The following is a 15,964-nucleotide window of genomic DNA, read 5'->3' as shown; positions in this document are numbered from 1 at the left end:
TAATTCTCTTTGGGTAGTGGATGATTTGCAACGAAAGCTCGTCTTTTTGGGAACAAAAATGCATCAAAACAATCAGATCAATACCTTAAAACCTTTTTTTATTTATTTAATCAGCATCTGACAAATACAAATAAATTATAATTCTCTCTTCCAGCAAAACCCCACCCCTAAAACAGTACACTATACATATAGGATGAAGTTGACACTGGCTGTTCCATATAAGCGGATCTCATGTTGGCACAAAGGAAAAATAAAATCTGAGAACGAATGCCAGAGCCAAACATTTCTGTCAGGTTTTGGCAAAGCGCTACACACATTTCCCAGAAAACCTAGTGGTGAGATGAAAGAGAAGGCGTGGGACTCGACACGGTTTCATTGTTTGTGCAGCTTAAAAGAGAGACCAGTCTCAAACATCACATCACACTTGATTGCAAATCTCCTGCCACCGACTGTTGATTGTTATCCCTTCAGAATTATATCAAGTGGTTTTGTTGCAATTGCAATAAATATCACTGGTAATGGCTTTCACATCTTCCGTTATGGCTTAGTGCCCTCTTGTACAATGTTAATAAGTGAGCCAGCAAAAAATAAACAAAAAGGTAACCCCCTATAAAGCGTCGCATTTTAAAATGAGTGTGATGTATTTAGAATCCCCACAAATGCAGCAGGGGAAGAAAATGCAGCGTTGTCCAAATGAGTAGCACTAAAGCTACACTTCTGCGCTTCCGCTAGTGTTAAAAGGGCACTTCAGCTGGTCGCGATGGCCACAGACTCGGTTTGAACACTTCGACCGTCTTCCTGTGCACAGTCTCGTTTACAGGTCCAGCGGTCATGACCACGTGTTCTCGTCTTCCCAGTTGATATCGCTGTCACCCCAGGCCTCTGCATCAGCCTGTGAAAGACACAGAGGATCCAGTCAGTCAAAACCCAACACTATTACTACTGCAGATTTTGGGGTCAGTGGTTATGGATGAGGAGAACAGATGGAGAGACTAAAAGTGAGTCAAAATGCACACAAGCTTCTGGTGTTCTGGAACATGGTTCTGCAGGTTTTATTCAAGTCAAATTTAAGACTTAAAAATCATTAAGACTTAAAACCAAAATCTGTTCTATGATCTGAGAGATTTGAGCCAATAACGGAATGGTTTTTGCCAAATGTGTAAAATGCTAAAATTGCAGACAGGAACACATTTATTATTGTACTAGTAGATGATTTATTTATTTATTTCAAGTGTTAACTGGCTCGTAAACAGCGCCACACTGTGGATGCTGAGGGTATTTTTTTTTTATTTTGTTGCGTCACATTTGTTGAATGCAATCAGCTTCTCTTTGGAACTGATCTCTCTGTTGAGCTGTAAAATGCAATAACCCTTAGATATTAAATTGTGATAAACCGACACATCAGAACAGTGCTTGTGCCAGTGGCTGGATCTGAATAAAGCGAACCCTCACCTCGGTCAGATCGGCTGCAGCGAACTTGGCGGTCAGTTCCATTGTGTTTAAGTGTGTAGTGTCTGGCTCAGTGTGAGATCCTGCTGCAGCTCGAAGTCCTTCAGGCTTGCTGACTAAACCCCCCATGGGTAAGAACATGCTTGAAGACATCTTTATATCAGGTACCATGTCAGCAAAAAGGTCCAGCTCTGGATCTTTATCTGGTTTCTTTTTCACCTCGATGGTGAACTCTTCTCCTAAGCCTCCAGATCCTGCACTCCTGGGTCCATTTTTTAGCTTGGCTTCTGGAGCGACACCTCGTTCGCTAGGCCTGGTATCTATGACGTTCTGCTCCCAGGCTTTATCTGAAGACACGTTCTTTGGGCCAGATGCGGTTTTTACTGAAGCAGTACTCAGTTTGAGTGCTTTCGACTCTCTCGCAGGGCCAGAAGTCGGTGCGGCACTACGGTCGTTTAAGGACCTCGCCGCTGGGACCGGCTGAGGTGTGGCACTTGAGTGCTTGGAGATGACCTCAGAATCGTCAAAATCATCCCAGGGTCCTTCATCATGGGCAGTAGTTGCTGGGAAATCTGAGTCACTGTCTGTAGACTGTATGCTAATTTGCACAGGCTGGTATTTGCCAGATTTCTCCCCCGCGTCCTCCCAGTCGGGCCAGTCCTCGTCTGGGTCCTCTGTTCTGACGCCGTTCTGTACCTTCTTCTCTTCGCTTAAGCCATTTAAGGGAAGAGCCATATTTCCGTGTAGCACTGAAAAAAAAATCAGACATCGAACAAAGATGAATGAATCTGGCTGCTCAATATTCATCAGAATCCTCCATGTACTTTTCGTTTCTGGAGATGTTCATGGTTTACTCTTCTACTGCTACGATACAGTAGAGTTACAGAACCTCCCCATTCTACTGGCCTTACCTGGATTTGATGTCGAGGGCAAGTGAGCATCTCTTTTGACGGATTGGAAAGAGTTCAGCTTCTCCAGAATGACTTCTTCACATTCTAAGTGCTTAGGCAACAGACTTGTTACTCTGCTTGGCTGCGAACTCCGAGGCAAAGACTCTTCAACAATATGAACCGGCGAGTCTGCACATGAAAACCAGAAGCAATACGAAAGAGAGGATTACACCCAGCTGCGTGTCTGTACTACTTTTCTGATACATCAAATCCACATGTAAACATTTCATTAAAACACTGCCCCTCTATAAATATTGGTATTGAACAGAAGACGAAGTGAGAAACTGACTTTCAGGCGTAGCCTCAGTGGACTTGGTGAAGTTTGGGGTGGTGCGCTTAAAGACTTTGGTCCTCTCGCCTCCCACCACCACCTGCGCCCCTAGTAAGGGCACCAGGACCGCCAGGCTTTGCAGGGTCATGGCAACCAGAGCGTCGTTTGTGTCTCTCATTCCCAGCAACACCTATGAAATGTTAAAATAACTTACAATTCGGTGTCGTCAAGTTCTCAGAAGCCTTTATGTATGCGTGTGAAATACTTTGCTATAAGCATTGTTCCTAATGACTTTTTTGTTTTTATCAATACGAATATTCAGAAACAAGAGAATGGACCTCAGAAGCCACGTTTAACGTTCCTTACTTAAGAGGTGGTTCCTGTTTCGCACTGACCTGAGGTAGGATCTGGTTCTTGAGCTCGTCGTGTGAGAAAAACTCGGCGTAGACGTGGATGTGGGAGAGGAGCACCACGCGGACGTGTTCCTCATTCACTTTAAATAGCTTCAGAAGATGTGGCACCACGTGTCTCCGGTACAGCGGGACGGACAGCAGGCACTGCTCCCCGACGCGTCCGGCTGAATCTGCAACACACAACCGCTGCAGTGTGTATTCCAACAATATAGAACAACCTAAAGCCACATGAGTTTCTTACCCTTTTTGGGCTGTAGCAGGTGAGGCAGGAAGCTTTTCACAGCAGTGGGTTCGGCAAACACCAAAGAATTTAAAAGTTTCGGTGCCAAACGAGTAGCGATTAGTTCTTCATGGAGGCTGTGAACGCGGTCCAGGAGAAATCTGGAAAACCCACACACTCATTTATGATGTATCACACTCTCATACAAAAAAACCACAAAGAAACCAGAGACTTCTTACTTAAAGAACTCGTGCTTTTCATCCTCCGATTTTAAAGTCAAGCTCTTTAGGAAGTTCATGATGTCCAGAAAGTCATTCCTGCTGAAAGGAATAGAGAAGATAGAGATTAAGACACCTGAAAGATCAAAAGAGTTGTAAAAATGTTTATCACCAACGCCCCCACCCCCTACCCCCAGCCCAAAGAACTTAATATAGGACATACTGCACATGAGTCCAGAGGTTTGTATTCCGGACTTACGTGCTTTTTTTTATGCTTTATTATTAACGTGTTTACCGAGTTTGGTCTTTGAAAAACGTGTTATATTTGTGCTAAAAGGTCGCACCTGAAGAACTCGTGGGTCAGTAGGCTACTGAGGGCCGGCCGCAGCGTGGGGTCAGAGGTTAACAGGCTGACCTGCAGCGTGCTCCTCAGACTCTCCAGCAGTTCATCTGACACTGAGAGACACAGACAAGAGGTCAACACAACATTGGGGCGGGTGTGTGTGTGTGGGGGTGGGGGTGGGGGAATGAGTGAAAGACGAGGGTGAGGATGGAAAAAGGAGGAAGATGAGAACATATTTGATGGACTCATACGCCATCACTGTGAGGAAACGGAAAAAAAACCGACAAAGAACAAACTGTACTTCAGCAAAACGTGACTACATCCAACAAGGAACGTTCACACGGATCTCCTGGAGGATTACAGTTCAGTGGTGCGCCAGAGAATAATACTGACCGTAACTGCTCAGCAAGGGGAGGAGGGCCTCGACCAGCACACCGAAAGAGAAGGCGTCCCGTGCGTGGGCGTGTTTTTCGGGAAGCGTCTTGAATCCGGCAAGCTACAGAAAAAAAAAAAAACCCGCCATGATTACATTTTTTTTTGTTAACCGAGTCACTGAACCGTAATAGCTCTTGAGGTAATGGAAAAAATCGTATAACATCAAATGAGAGGGGGCTCACCTTCTCCTCCGGAGGCACGTCGCTGCTCTCTCTGGCCGTCTGAACGCTGGCGAGAAACTGGTACAAAACACAAAGTTCTCGAACCTTCTCCGGGGACATTATGTAATAACTGTGGTGAAGGGGTCACGTAAACGTTATCACGTCTTACCTCTGGCGTCGCTTCAGAAAATTTGCAGACTGTTTCCATCCCGCCGAGCTTCCAGTGTCCGTCATCGCTGACGAATACGGACGACATGCACACGTTGTTGTGGCTCGATTTTCCCTACAGACAAACAGGACACTAAAGTCAAGAGATTATAAACCTGGCGAGAATAAAAAAAGAAAAACTAAAAAAACAGCTATTATATCCACAAGAATACATTTGCGGTTTGTGAGCTCTGTGTGCGCTCACTGTCCAATCAAATGGTGCAAAAGATGTTACTGCACGCCTGCTAGGTGGCCCCGGTGTCACTGACTTAAAATATGATTGGTTACAGCAAAAGCCTTAAAGCAACGTGTAGAAAGTAAATAAACTTATTCATAAAAAATAAATATATTAAAACGTGTGCAATTTAAAAAATATATACAACTGTTGTTTGTGCTGCAGGCATCGAATTTAAAAATGGTTAAAAGAGGAAAGCACTGTGTACACAGCTCTTACCCTGTCGTGGAGGAACACGAGAGCCTGCAGCAGATCGAAGATGCCAGCGCAGATCTCCTCGGGCGTGAGATTCCCCAGCAGCAGCCCCAGAGGCGTCACCCTCTCCGTCACCAGGTGTATGCCTCCATCCTGCATGTAACAGGACAGGAAGCGCAGCAAACACGGGTGTCTCAGAGTCTTCAGGTGCTAAACAAAGAAAAAAGAGCACTGGTTATCTTAGAATGTAGATAAGAGCCTTTGAAAAACATCAGGTCAGGAACTAATACTGAGACATTCCTCATTTCTCTCTCAGAACAGCTTCGTTCTTCATGGCATAGATTCCATGGGTTTATGGAAACGTTCTTTTGAGGTTCTGCTTCTACAAGTTTCATGCAGATGTTTGAAGGACTGATAGAACCAGGCCCAGGAGCACGCTTGGTGTGAACCAGATGAGAACAGGTTCCCTTTGCTCTTAAGGTTTCTTAGGTATACCATCTCAGGCATCAAAGTGAACTGAAGATCTTGCAACGTATTTGCACTGTGCTGCTGCTGGATGATTGGCTGATTAGAGAACTGCACGAATGAGCAGCTGTTTCTAATAAAGTGTTTAACTAATACAGGATATGAATTAACAATCTATCACTATAAAGCTGAAGTGAGTATGAAGGATAAAAGGGTGTTAATAATGTGTCTAGTTTGTTTTTTCTCTGAGATTTCTTCCCCTCTGTACCTTGGCGGCTTTGTTCACTTTGTCGTCATTGCCCTGCTTGTAGACGAAGACCGAGGCTGGTTTTCCATCCTGCAGTACAGCGGAGAACATGTTGAGGCCTGAAGGCAGTGTCACTGACGGTTCTTCCAGCACACAGCCCCTCAACCCACTGCTCTCCGCTCCCATGCTGACTGTGAAATCAGCAGAATACACTGGAAGGGACAAAAAATAAAAAATAAAAAAATAACATCAGATATGAGCTCAAGAGGCCACTGGTATCTGTATTGCAGCAAAGCGAGAAGACAAACAGGGGCAGAACAGGGGAGAGGAGGTCAGGGGGGGGGATAGGCAGGGGCAGGGCAAGGACAAAGCGGGGAACTGCGGGGGCAGAGCAGGGACATGGCGGGGAACAGCAGGGCCAGGGCAAGGACAGGCGGGGAACAGCAGGGGCAGAGCAGGGACATGGCGGGGAACAGCAGGGGCAGGGCAAAACAGAGCGGGGAACAGCAGGGGCAGAGCAGGGACATGGGGGAACAGCAGGGGCAGGGCAGGGACATGGTGGGGAACAGCAGGGGCAGAGCAGGGACATGGCGGGGAACAGCAGGGGCAGGGCAAGGACAGAGCAGGGAACAGCAGGGGCAGGGCAGGGACAGAGCAGGGAACAGCAGGGGCAGGGCAGGGACATGGTGGGGAACAGCAGGGGCAGAGCAGGGACACGGCGGCGTACAACGGGGCAGAGCAGGGACACGGCGGCGAACAGCAGAGGCAGAGCAGGGACACGGCGGCGACAGCGGGGCAGAGCAGGGACATGGCGGGAACAGCAGGGGCAGGGCAAAACAGAGCGGGGAACAGCAGGGGCAGAGCAGGGACATGGCGGGGAACAGCAGGGGCAGGGCAGGGACATGGTGGGGAACAGCAGGGGCAGAGCAGGGACATGGCGGGGAACAGCAGGGGCAGGGCAAGGACAGAGCAGGGAACAGCAGGGGCAGGGCAAGGACAGAGCAGGGAACAGCAGGGGCAGGGCAGGGACATGGTGGGGAACAGCAGGGGCAGAGCAGGGACACGGCGGCGTACAACGGGGCAGAGCAGGGACACGGCGGCGAACAGCAGAGGCAGAGCAGGGACACGGCGGCGACAGCGGGGCAGAGCAGGGACATGGCGGGAACAGCAGGGGCAGGGCAAAAACAGAGCGGGGAACAGCAGGGGCAAAGCAGGGACATGGCGGGGAACAGCAGGGGCAGGGCAGGGACATGGTGGGGAACAGCAGGGGCAGAGCAGGGACATGGCGGGAACAGCAGGGGCAGAGCAAGGACAGTTCAGGAGACAGCGGGGGCAGAGCAAGGTAAATCAGGGGAAGGAAGGCACGGGAAGGCATGCAAGGGGAAGGCAGGGCAGGGCATGGGTGAACATGGAATGGAAGAGCTGAGTAGAACACACCTGGGTAGAGCAGGGCATGGAAAGAGCAGGGCATGGCTGGACATGGCAGGTGAGAGTAGGTATTAGAGGACATCTGTGTAGTGCAGTGAACATGACAACTTCCTTCCACAGTTTATCTCACTATGGTCCTTATATAAGATATTACCCATGACAGAGCTCTCACACTGAATCTCAACTCTACAGCATGAACTCTACAGCAATGACTTTCCTTGTCGCCTTCTGTGTTTCCACGTTGTGCATACGCAGGGCTCAGAGTTTACTTACAGGTGGGCACTTTCTCCAGTCAAGTTTTTATTTTATAACATATATTTTTTTTTGTAATCACAACCTTTGCGTGGAAAGTGCCATATGCACAAATCAAGGCGAAAATGTGTTAACATGTCATAATCATGTTTATAAAAGAGATCCCTGGACAGGTAACACAAAATTGGCTGCAGAATGAAAAATGGAAGAATGAGGAGAAAACAGTGAGGGGCGAGGAGAAGATTCAGTCCAATGAACATGAGAAAAGTCTCAGTTTGGATCATTTAAAACTAAAAACACTGTACAATGTGTTTATCTTTTCTTAAAGTAATGTTAAATTGATTTTTGTATTTTCATTTGTTTTTATTTACATTTGTATTTGCATTTTTTTATGTTACATGGCAATTCAATGCAATAAAAGCCTTTAGTTTTTAGATATTCTTCTGCGCAATTTCAGCAATTTTTCTTTAAAAAAAAAAAAAGAAGAAGAAGAAAAGGTCCGATTACTCGATTAATCGATGGACTAATTTGTTGGAATACTCACTTACTATAATAATCGATAACTGCAGTTACACTACACTAAACACGTCTGCAACACTGAGTCTGGACCAGGACCAGGACCAGGGGTCAAAGATCAGAACCGAATCTGCAGTCTGAACGGAAACACCTCGAACTTTTCTTTAGAAATCGTGTCACATTTCGGTTGGGGTGGGTGTGTGTGTGTGTGTGTGTGTGGATGCGCAGGAAATCTCAGGCCCAACACCACCAGATGGACGGGAACATTCTATCCATAGGAAACTCCTAACAATATTTACAATTGTATGAGTGTGTATAATGTGTGTTGTACAGGAGTGCGTATTGTGTGTGCCAATGTGCAGGAGTGTAATGGTAGTATATATATATATATATATATATATATATATATATATAATGTGTGTGTGTTGTATAGGAGTGTGTTTTTGCAATGATGTGTCATTATTCAGGTGTGTGTGTTTTGTTAGTGTGTGTGCGTTTGTTTGTTTTCTATAATATGTTGTTATACAGAAGCGTGTGTGTTAATATTAGTGTGTGTAGCTATGATGTTGTTATACATTAGTTCGTGTAAATGTTTGTGTTATGTTGTGTTAGTGCGCGCGCGCACACACACACACTAATATGCGTGTGCGCGCGCGCGCTACCCGGATATGTCCTGATCAGGCACATGGAGCTGATCCAGCGCAGCGGCCTGATTATCCTGAGCACATACCTGTACACTGGGATCTGCTCCACACCTCACTGCGGCTAATCAACTGTCAGCGCTTAAATGCATGGCTAACACTCATCTGCAGCTCGCGCTCGTTACAGCAGCTTCCGGTAAACTCTCAACCGTCAAACAAACAGTACAGCTCTCGCCGCACTTCCTGTTTCAACACCGGCTCTGTTCCAAACTGCTAAACCCTCCCTTACTCTCACAGGAGACAGATCACAAACCTGTGCCCTACTGAGTGCACTACAATACCAGCCAGGATTTATTTATTATTCACCGCTGTTCAGATTAAACCAAGTTCTCTGTGTCACGGGGGGGATTCAAATACTACAATCGGTTCCACTACAATAATCTTAATAAACTATCTTCAGTTAAATAAAAAAAAACCCCAACAACATATGACGAAATAAATAAATGTAAAAATTATATATTTTATTTGTAAATGTGGATTTGAGTACCCTAAAATGACAAAAATGGTTGATGCCTCGGTGGACAGGTGTTTATATATATATATATATATATATATATATATATATATATATATATATATATATATATATATCTCAATCTGATACTATAATCGTTCAAATACAATTTTTATTCTTATTAATCTACATTCAGTTATGAAGTGAAAAGAGAATTCTAAAAAAAAAAAAAAACTGCACAATTCATGTCCTTTTTTTTGTTTTTGCAACAACACTTGAAAATGAGCTCAGATGCCTCCTGTTTCTGCTGATTGTTGCTTAGATGTTTCTCCATCTTAACTGTGGAAAAGGTTATTGATTGGACATGATTTGGAAAGACACACACACACACACACACACACACACACACCTCTGGAATGCTACAAAACATTTCTGCTGCACTGAAGATTCCCAAGAGCACCGTGGCCTCCATCATTCCCAAATGGAAGATGTTTGGAACAACCAGAAGGGCCTTAGTAAGAGAGGTGACCAAACCTCTCCTCAGTCTAAAACCCATGGAAGCTCACTTGAAGTTTGCCAAAAGGTATGTGAAGGACTCTGAGGCTGTGAGCAACATGATTCTCCCCATCCAACCTCACCCTGCTTGAGAGCATTTGCCCTGAAGAATGACAGAAAATCCCTCATTCCTGATGTGCTGCAAAAACGTCTTCAACTAATCAACAAGTAGAGAGTTTGAATTCTTATGGACGTGATCTTTTTTTATGTAATACATTTACAGACACATGACTACAGGATTCCTTTTTTACAGAATGAATGATAAATTGGAATAAAAATATATTCAAAACTTCAATGTTGAGCTGCATAAATAATCCCGAATGAAACCACGTGAATTGAGTAGGAACATTTTGTTTCAGACACACAGAGAGAGAGAGAGAGAGAGAGAGAGAGAGAGAGATGTACCGTCATTGCTCTCTCTGTAAATAACTACGATGTTTTCTTTAACTGCACTCTGGCCTTTACTCAGAGAGAGTGGAAATCCTGATGTTCTCCCTTTGCTGCCAGACGCTTACAAATATCACAGTTTTGATCTAAGAGAGTGGATATGGCCCCCCCCTCTCCCCAGGACTCTCAACACCCACCACCTCTATAAAATCAGAGCCTCTTCACACACTCTCTCACACACAGACCTTCACACAGACACGACCAGTTCACACACAAGCTTTCAGGTAAGGCACACGTTGTGTTTTTTTTTTTTCTTTGAGAAGTTTGTGCCCATTTTAGGAAGGACTCACCGTCTTTATGAACCCAATCAGGTTCCAGTGGAGATGAGCAGCTCGACGTCTCTCCTCCTGTTCTCAGCCTGTGTCCTACTCGCATGCTCCTCAGCCCAGAGTGAGTACATACCACAGCTGGGTGCTGCTCAGATGCACGCCGCATGCCGTGTAACTCCTACCTTTTTTGAGTCAGCCTGAAGATAGAGATTAAGTCATCTGAACTGATCAGAAAAGATGAACCTGTATTATTTGAACCCTGAAAGATCCAGGATCTCATCAACACCAGAGTGGAGACTTGTGTGACTAAATATTTCATGTTTATTCATTTTTTTACAGGCAGCTGCAGCAACCGATGCGGAGAAGCTTATTTCCGAGGCAACGCGTGTCAGTGTGATTACGAGTGTCTCTCGCATAAAGAGTGCTGCAAAGGCTACGAAGATGCCTGCACTTCAAGTAGGTCACGTAAAGATACGGTTAACGCATTTAAAGCAATGAGAGATGTGACTTTTAATGGATGCTGATGAGATGAAGGTTATATTATTGGATGCTGTTTAGTTTTGGTTAATAGTCAGATTGTGAGGTGAACTGGGTTTTACAGTGGTGTGAAAAAGTGTTTGATTTCTTATTTTGTTTTGCAAGTTTTCACACTTTAATGTTTCAGATCATCAAACTCATTTAAATATTAGTAAAAGATAACACAAGTGAACACAATATGCAGTTTAAAATGAAGGTTACTATTGAAGGAAGCACAATCCAAAAATACATGGCCCTGTGTGAAATAGTGTTTGCCCCCTTGTTAAAACTGTGGTTTATCATACTTGAGTTTAATTTTTCTAGCCAGTTTGCAATCAAGAAATCTTAAATAGGACCTGCCTGACAAAGTGAAGTAAAGCCGTTTCTTAAGCTTTGGGACAGTGAGAGCCATTATTCACAAATGGCAAAAACGTGGAACAGTGGAGAACCTTTCCAGGAATGGCCGGCCGACGAAAAATTACCCCAAGAGCACAGCAACGACTCATCCAAGAGGTCACATAAGACCCCACAACAACATTCAAAGAACAGCAGGCCTCGCTTGCCTCAGCTAATATCACTGTTTATGACTTCACCATAAAAAAGAAACTCGGCAAAAATGGTCCACGACTAAAACCGCTGCTGAGCAAAAAACATAAAGGCTCTTCTCAGTTTTGCCAGAAAACATCTTGATGATCCCCAAGACTTTTGGGAAAATACTCTGTGGACTGACCAGACAAAAGTGTAGCTTTTTGGAAGGTGTGTGTCCCATTACGTCTAGCGGTAAAAACTAACACAGCATTTCAGAAAAAGAACATCATACCAACAGTAAAATATAGTGGTGGTAGTGTGATGGTCTGTGGCTGTTTTGCTGCTTCAGGACCTAGAAGACTTTGTGATAAATGGAACCATGAATTCTGCTGTTTACCAAAAAATATTGAAGGAGAATATCCAGCCATCTGTTCGTGACCTCAAGCTGAAGTGAACTTGGGTTCTGCCGCAGGACAATTACCCAAAACACACCAGCAAGTCCACCTCTGAATGGCTGAAGAAAAACAAAATGAAGACTTTGGAGTGGCCCAGTCAAAGTCCTGACCTGAATCCTATTGAGATGCTGTGGCATGACCTCAAAAAGGCGGTTCATACTGGAAAACCCTCCAATGTGGCTGATTTATAACAATTCTGCATAGATGAGTGAACCAAAATTTTGTTTTCCCTCAATATTAAAAACCTTTATTTCAAAGCTGCATGTGTTCACTTGTATTATCTTTTACTAATATTTAAATTAGTTTGATGATATGAAACAAAGTTTGAAAACATGCAAAACTTTAAGGGGTCAAAAACTTTTTCACACCACTGTATATCACTATCACTTTTAATAGTTTTCTGTATTAAGTAATATTATTTGTAGATAAGAAGCTAAAATACTTACAATGCTACAATCGCTACTTCAATTTGAGTTTTAGTGCCACGTTAAAAGAAAAAATCAGGGAAATCGTTTGTCTTTTGGCGCAGCAGGACAGAGTTTATGTATTCATAAGAAAACTTGGTACGACTTTATATATACTTTGTAACATAACGCTAAAACTAAAATCTGGCGTGAAAAAAAAAAAATGCTTTTGTGAATCTGAGAAAATCCAAACTTTCACACCTTCTGTACTGCGCTATAGGAGGATCCTGTAAAGGCCGATGTGGAGAGAGCTTCAAGAGAGGGAGACAGTGTCACTGTGATATTGAGTGTATTAAATACAACCAGTGTTGTCCAGACTATGAGAGCCACTGCAACACCGAGGGTAAGTTCACATCATCGTCGTCATTTTCTCAAGCTTTATCCGATCGCCTCCTTTAAAAAACAATATTTACAAAAAAGAAAGGTTTGAAAATGGACTGTGGTGGACCAACTTATTTTGGTCAGGTCAGTCCGCCTTTTAAAAAAAGAAAAAAAAAATTTATTTTACATAAAGCACATACTAACTGCTTGCATAGTAGGCCTCGATTAGACTTTCCTAATCGAGATTGAACCAGAAGCATTGACTTTCAGACGGTCCTGGAGACGGCATGAGGAAGAAACCTTGAGAAGGAACCAGACTTAAAAAGACTGTGGAGGCATAAAAGAATGCAATATTCCTTAAAAAAAAAAAAAAAAAAAAAAAAATGTCATCACACCCTGATGCTTTATTACACTTTTTTGCTTTTCTACAGCTACTGGTCTCTCATGTCCTCTGACTCAGTAACAATCCTATATGTGACATATTGTTTCTCATGTATGGTGTAGAAATATACTGGATTTGTATCTGACTGAAATGTATAGAATCCAAATAAACATCTTGGCAGTGTTACACAAAGAGGATTAGGACTGGACACTATGGAATCGAATCATCCTGTGTTTTTTTTGCTCACACACCATTGATTGTAAACATGTATGCACATGACCGAGCCACTGGTTTTTAAAACTCGCCAAGTAACAGGGCTACGAGTAGAATTGCTGTAGACACAAGCAGAAACAGCCACATGTTTGTATTAATGTTGATGTCAACACTCATATGTGGTTTCCTTCACTAATGATTGACAGAATCCTCAATAGAAGAAGATGACTATCTCGAGGGGACCACTTTACTGGACTACACGCAAACCGAAGGTAATGTTTTCCTTTTAAACGGTTTATGAACGTTTGTATGAAACATACAGTTTGCTTTGATGATTGGGTGGCTGTTATTTTTTCCCCCCTATTATAGTTAGTCCTATTTTATTTGCTTTACATATAGATGTTATATAAAGGAACGACATAGGAAGTGGGGATCAAAAAAAAAGAAAAATCCATCAGCAGTAAAAGTTTCCATGCATAATGCCATCATCACTGAATGGAACGTTTGTTTCAGGTGAACATGAGTGAAACAGATTCTGAAAGTTACTGTATACTACGTCGACACTCATTCAGATAAATCTAAAAACAGCGTTTCAGATATAAAAAAAAAAAAAAAAAACCCTCTGCATTTTCAATCGTTTCCAAAAAGTTACTCCTCCACACTGAAATGTCTTTGAAAACGCTGAGGGAAAGATTTTGGAACAGGGTTTTCACTTCAGCATATTTAATGGTATAAGCCAGGAAAATATTCCGTATTATGTTCTTGACTACAAGGTGCCTTATTCTCTTCAAATAATAGGTAAACTCAAATCGAGCTCTTCAAATCAAGCGAGCATCAAGTCAGGTCCTTCAGTATTGTTCATGAAGGTGGACTTCCAGCTTGGTGATTCTCTGGCTTGTCAATTAATTTTTTTAAAACACTTTCTACAGTTACAGTAGGTTGTAGTGTGTGTGGCTAGAACTTACCAGAGTTAGATTCTATAGAATGACTGATTTATAAATATTATGCTCATGCGCCCCACCCTTCTCTCCTCTAGATGCTAAAAGTGGTAGCAAACCTTCTCCTTCTGACGTTGCTGAGCTTTCGGACCGACATGAAAACTTGCCTGGTTTGGGAACGGTGCCAAGTGAGGCTATGAATATGTCTTTAGAGCATTACAATAACACAAGACAAAAGTCTTTTATTAATTTTTTCTCCCCACTTACTGTGTATTCTGTGATATTTTTCAGGTTTAACTGAGGACCCTGAATTACCTCAGGTTAACTTTAAACCCGAGCAGATTTCTCCTAACAGCTCAGAGACTACCCTGACCACGAGCCCAACACACCCCATGCCTGCATCTCAGCAGAATGTAGAACTCTCCAAAGAACCCCAAAACACTGATGCACCTGCTTATCTTGAAATAACAAAAACCCCTCCCTCCGTCTTGGAACTGGAGGAATTTTCCAACAGCACCTCACTTCCCACTGATCGTCTTCGGAGCGCCTCGATTAGACCGAGTACCCCACCAACAGCAAACTATTTCAGCACGTCACCCACCGCTCAGGCCGATAATCCATATCCTACACCTACCAAACCCATCCAATCGGAAGACACGCAGGACCCAGAAAGTCCACCAGAGGCTCAGTTCCATCAGAGTAATACCACAACCTTAGAAACAATGGGCACGGTTTTAACAGACAAGCCCAGCGGTGCTGAAGAATTAGAAACACAAAATGGAAACCAGGATACAAAGGACGTACTTTCTACAAAGGGTTCTCCAACTCCCCCTACCTTGATAGAAAGCACCCCCACTGCTGTGACAACAAGCCCTTTTCCAACTAAACCACAAGACTATAAACTCAATCTTCAAGATCCTCAGGATTATCAGGCAGGTCAGGATACTTTGATTTCTTCACATACACAATGGCAGCAATCTTACTGCCGTGCAGATGTCCTCAGATTTTGCTTTCCTTTTCACAGACACCAACAGCGACACTAATCTCTGCCATGGGTCTCCAGTGAACGGCTTGACCACGCTCAGGAATGGCACCGTCGTGGTTTTTCGAGGTCAGTACAACATTTCCAGTAAGGTTTGCCATTTAATTTGTTTTTCTGAAGCACTAATGGCAATCAAGTTTGCGATGTCTTGAACAAATCTTTAATGTGACTCAGAAAAACGCGGAGTCGCAAAGAGTTATTCGTTCATTTTCCACTAGACACGAATGAGCAAAGTATCGGGTAATTGAGCAGTTCACTTCTCTACACTTCTAGACCGTTATCAGTTCTTTTATCACGTGACTCCCATGAACTCTATTCCATTATGCAGTACGATAGATCAGGGTTTTTTTTTTGGTCCGAATCTTGAAATTATTATTAGAATGTCACGATTTGGACAAAAAAAACCCACAACCTAATGTTGTATTGCGTCACATGACTCTCATAGATGCTACGCAGATCCCCAACATGTCTACATACATGAACTCTGACTACTACACTGTTGTTTAGTTAAATCAATTTAACATTCTTAATTTAGTTTTAATATTAAACGTTCTTTCAGCTGCTCCCGTTATGGGTCGCCACAGCGGATCCTCCGCATGTTTGATTTGGCAAGTTTTTATGCTGGATGCTCTTCCTAACGCAACCCTCCCCATTTATCTGGGCTTGGGACCAGC

At 43.5% G+C, this 15,964-nt stretch overlaps 3 protein-coding genes across 4 annotated transcripts in view; 2 read left to right on the top strand and 1 right to left on the bottom strand.

Moving 5' to 3' along the window:
• Positions 1–81: 81 nt before the first annotated feature.
• Positions 82–8,928, bottom strand: scyl3 (SCY1-like, kinase-like 3). Of its 2 annotated transcripts, none has more exons than XM_046836322.1 (14): positions 8,736–8,928; positions 5,831–6,021; positions 5,122–5,307; positions 4,630–4,743; positions 4,482–4,538; positions 4,258–4,360; positions 3,866–3,977; positions 3,543–3,623; positions 3,325–3,464; positions 3,066–3,253; positions 2,689–2,860; positions 2,361–2,528; positions 1,453–2,198; positions 82–892 (listed from the first exon to the last, which is right to left on the bottom strand). In XM_046836322.1, exons 2-14 carry the CDS (start codon positions 5,993–5,995, stop codon positions 830–832), a joined length of 2,295 nt encoding a protein of 764 aa, XP_046692278.1. In that variant the 5' UTR covers positions 5,996–6,021; positions 8,736–8,928; the 3' UTR covers positions 82–829. The 2 variants fall into 2 exon arrangements, with proteins under 2 accessions (XP_046692278.1, XP_046692279.1); XM_046836323.1 differs by having other exon boundaries at positions 3,543–3,620; positions 8,736–8,927.
• Positions 6,209–7,312, top strand: LOC124376687 (spidroin-1-like). Its single transcript, XM_046835899.1, has one exon. The coding sequence runs from the start codon at positions 6,209–6,211 to the stop codon at positions 7,310–7,312; it is 1,104 nt and encodes a 367-aa protein (XP_046691855.1).
• Positions 8,929–10,127: 1,199 nt separating the features above from the next.
• prg4b (proteoglycan 4b) overlaps positions 10,128–15,964 on the top strand; it is an 8,778-nt gene continuing 2,941 nt past the window's right edge. The window contains exons 1-8 of the mRNA XM_046836265.1: positions 10,128–10,386; positions 10,474–10,552; positions 10,771–10,887; positions 12,615–12,737; positions 13,517–13,582; positions 14,347–14,436; positions 14,540–15,184; positions 15,273–15,359. Of these exons, the coding sequence (XP_046692221.1) occupies positions 10,150–10,386; positions 10,474–10,552; positions 10,771–10,887; positions 12,615–12,737; positions 13,517–13,582; positions 14,347–14,436; positions 14,540–15,184; positions 15,273–15,359 (1,444 nt within the window). The 5' untranslated portion in view covers positions 10,128–10,149. The remainder of the gene's footprint in view (positions 10,387–10,473; positions 10,553–10,770; positions 10,888–12,614; positions 12,738–13,516; positions 13,583–14,346; positions 14,437–14,539; positions 15,185–15,272; positions 15,360–15,964) is intronic.

Source organism: Silurus meridionalis, chromosome 23 (genome assembly GCF_014805685.1).
Source record: "Silurus meridionalis isolate SWU-2019-XX chromosome 23, ASM1480568v1, whole genome shotgun sequence".
NCBI lineage: Eukaryota > Metazoa > Chordata > Actinopteri > Siluriformes > Siluridae > Silurus > Silurus meridionalis.
Note: the sequence above shows the minus strand (reverse complement) of the source record. Positions and strands in the feature narration are given on the sequence as shown.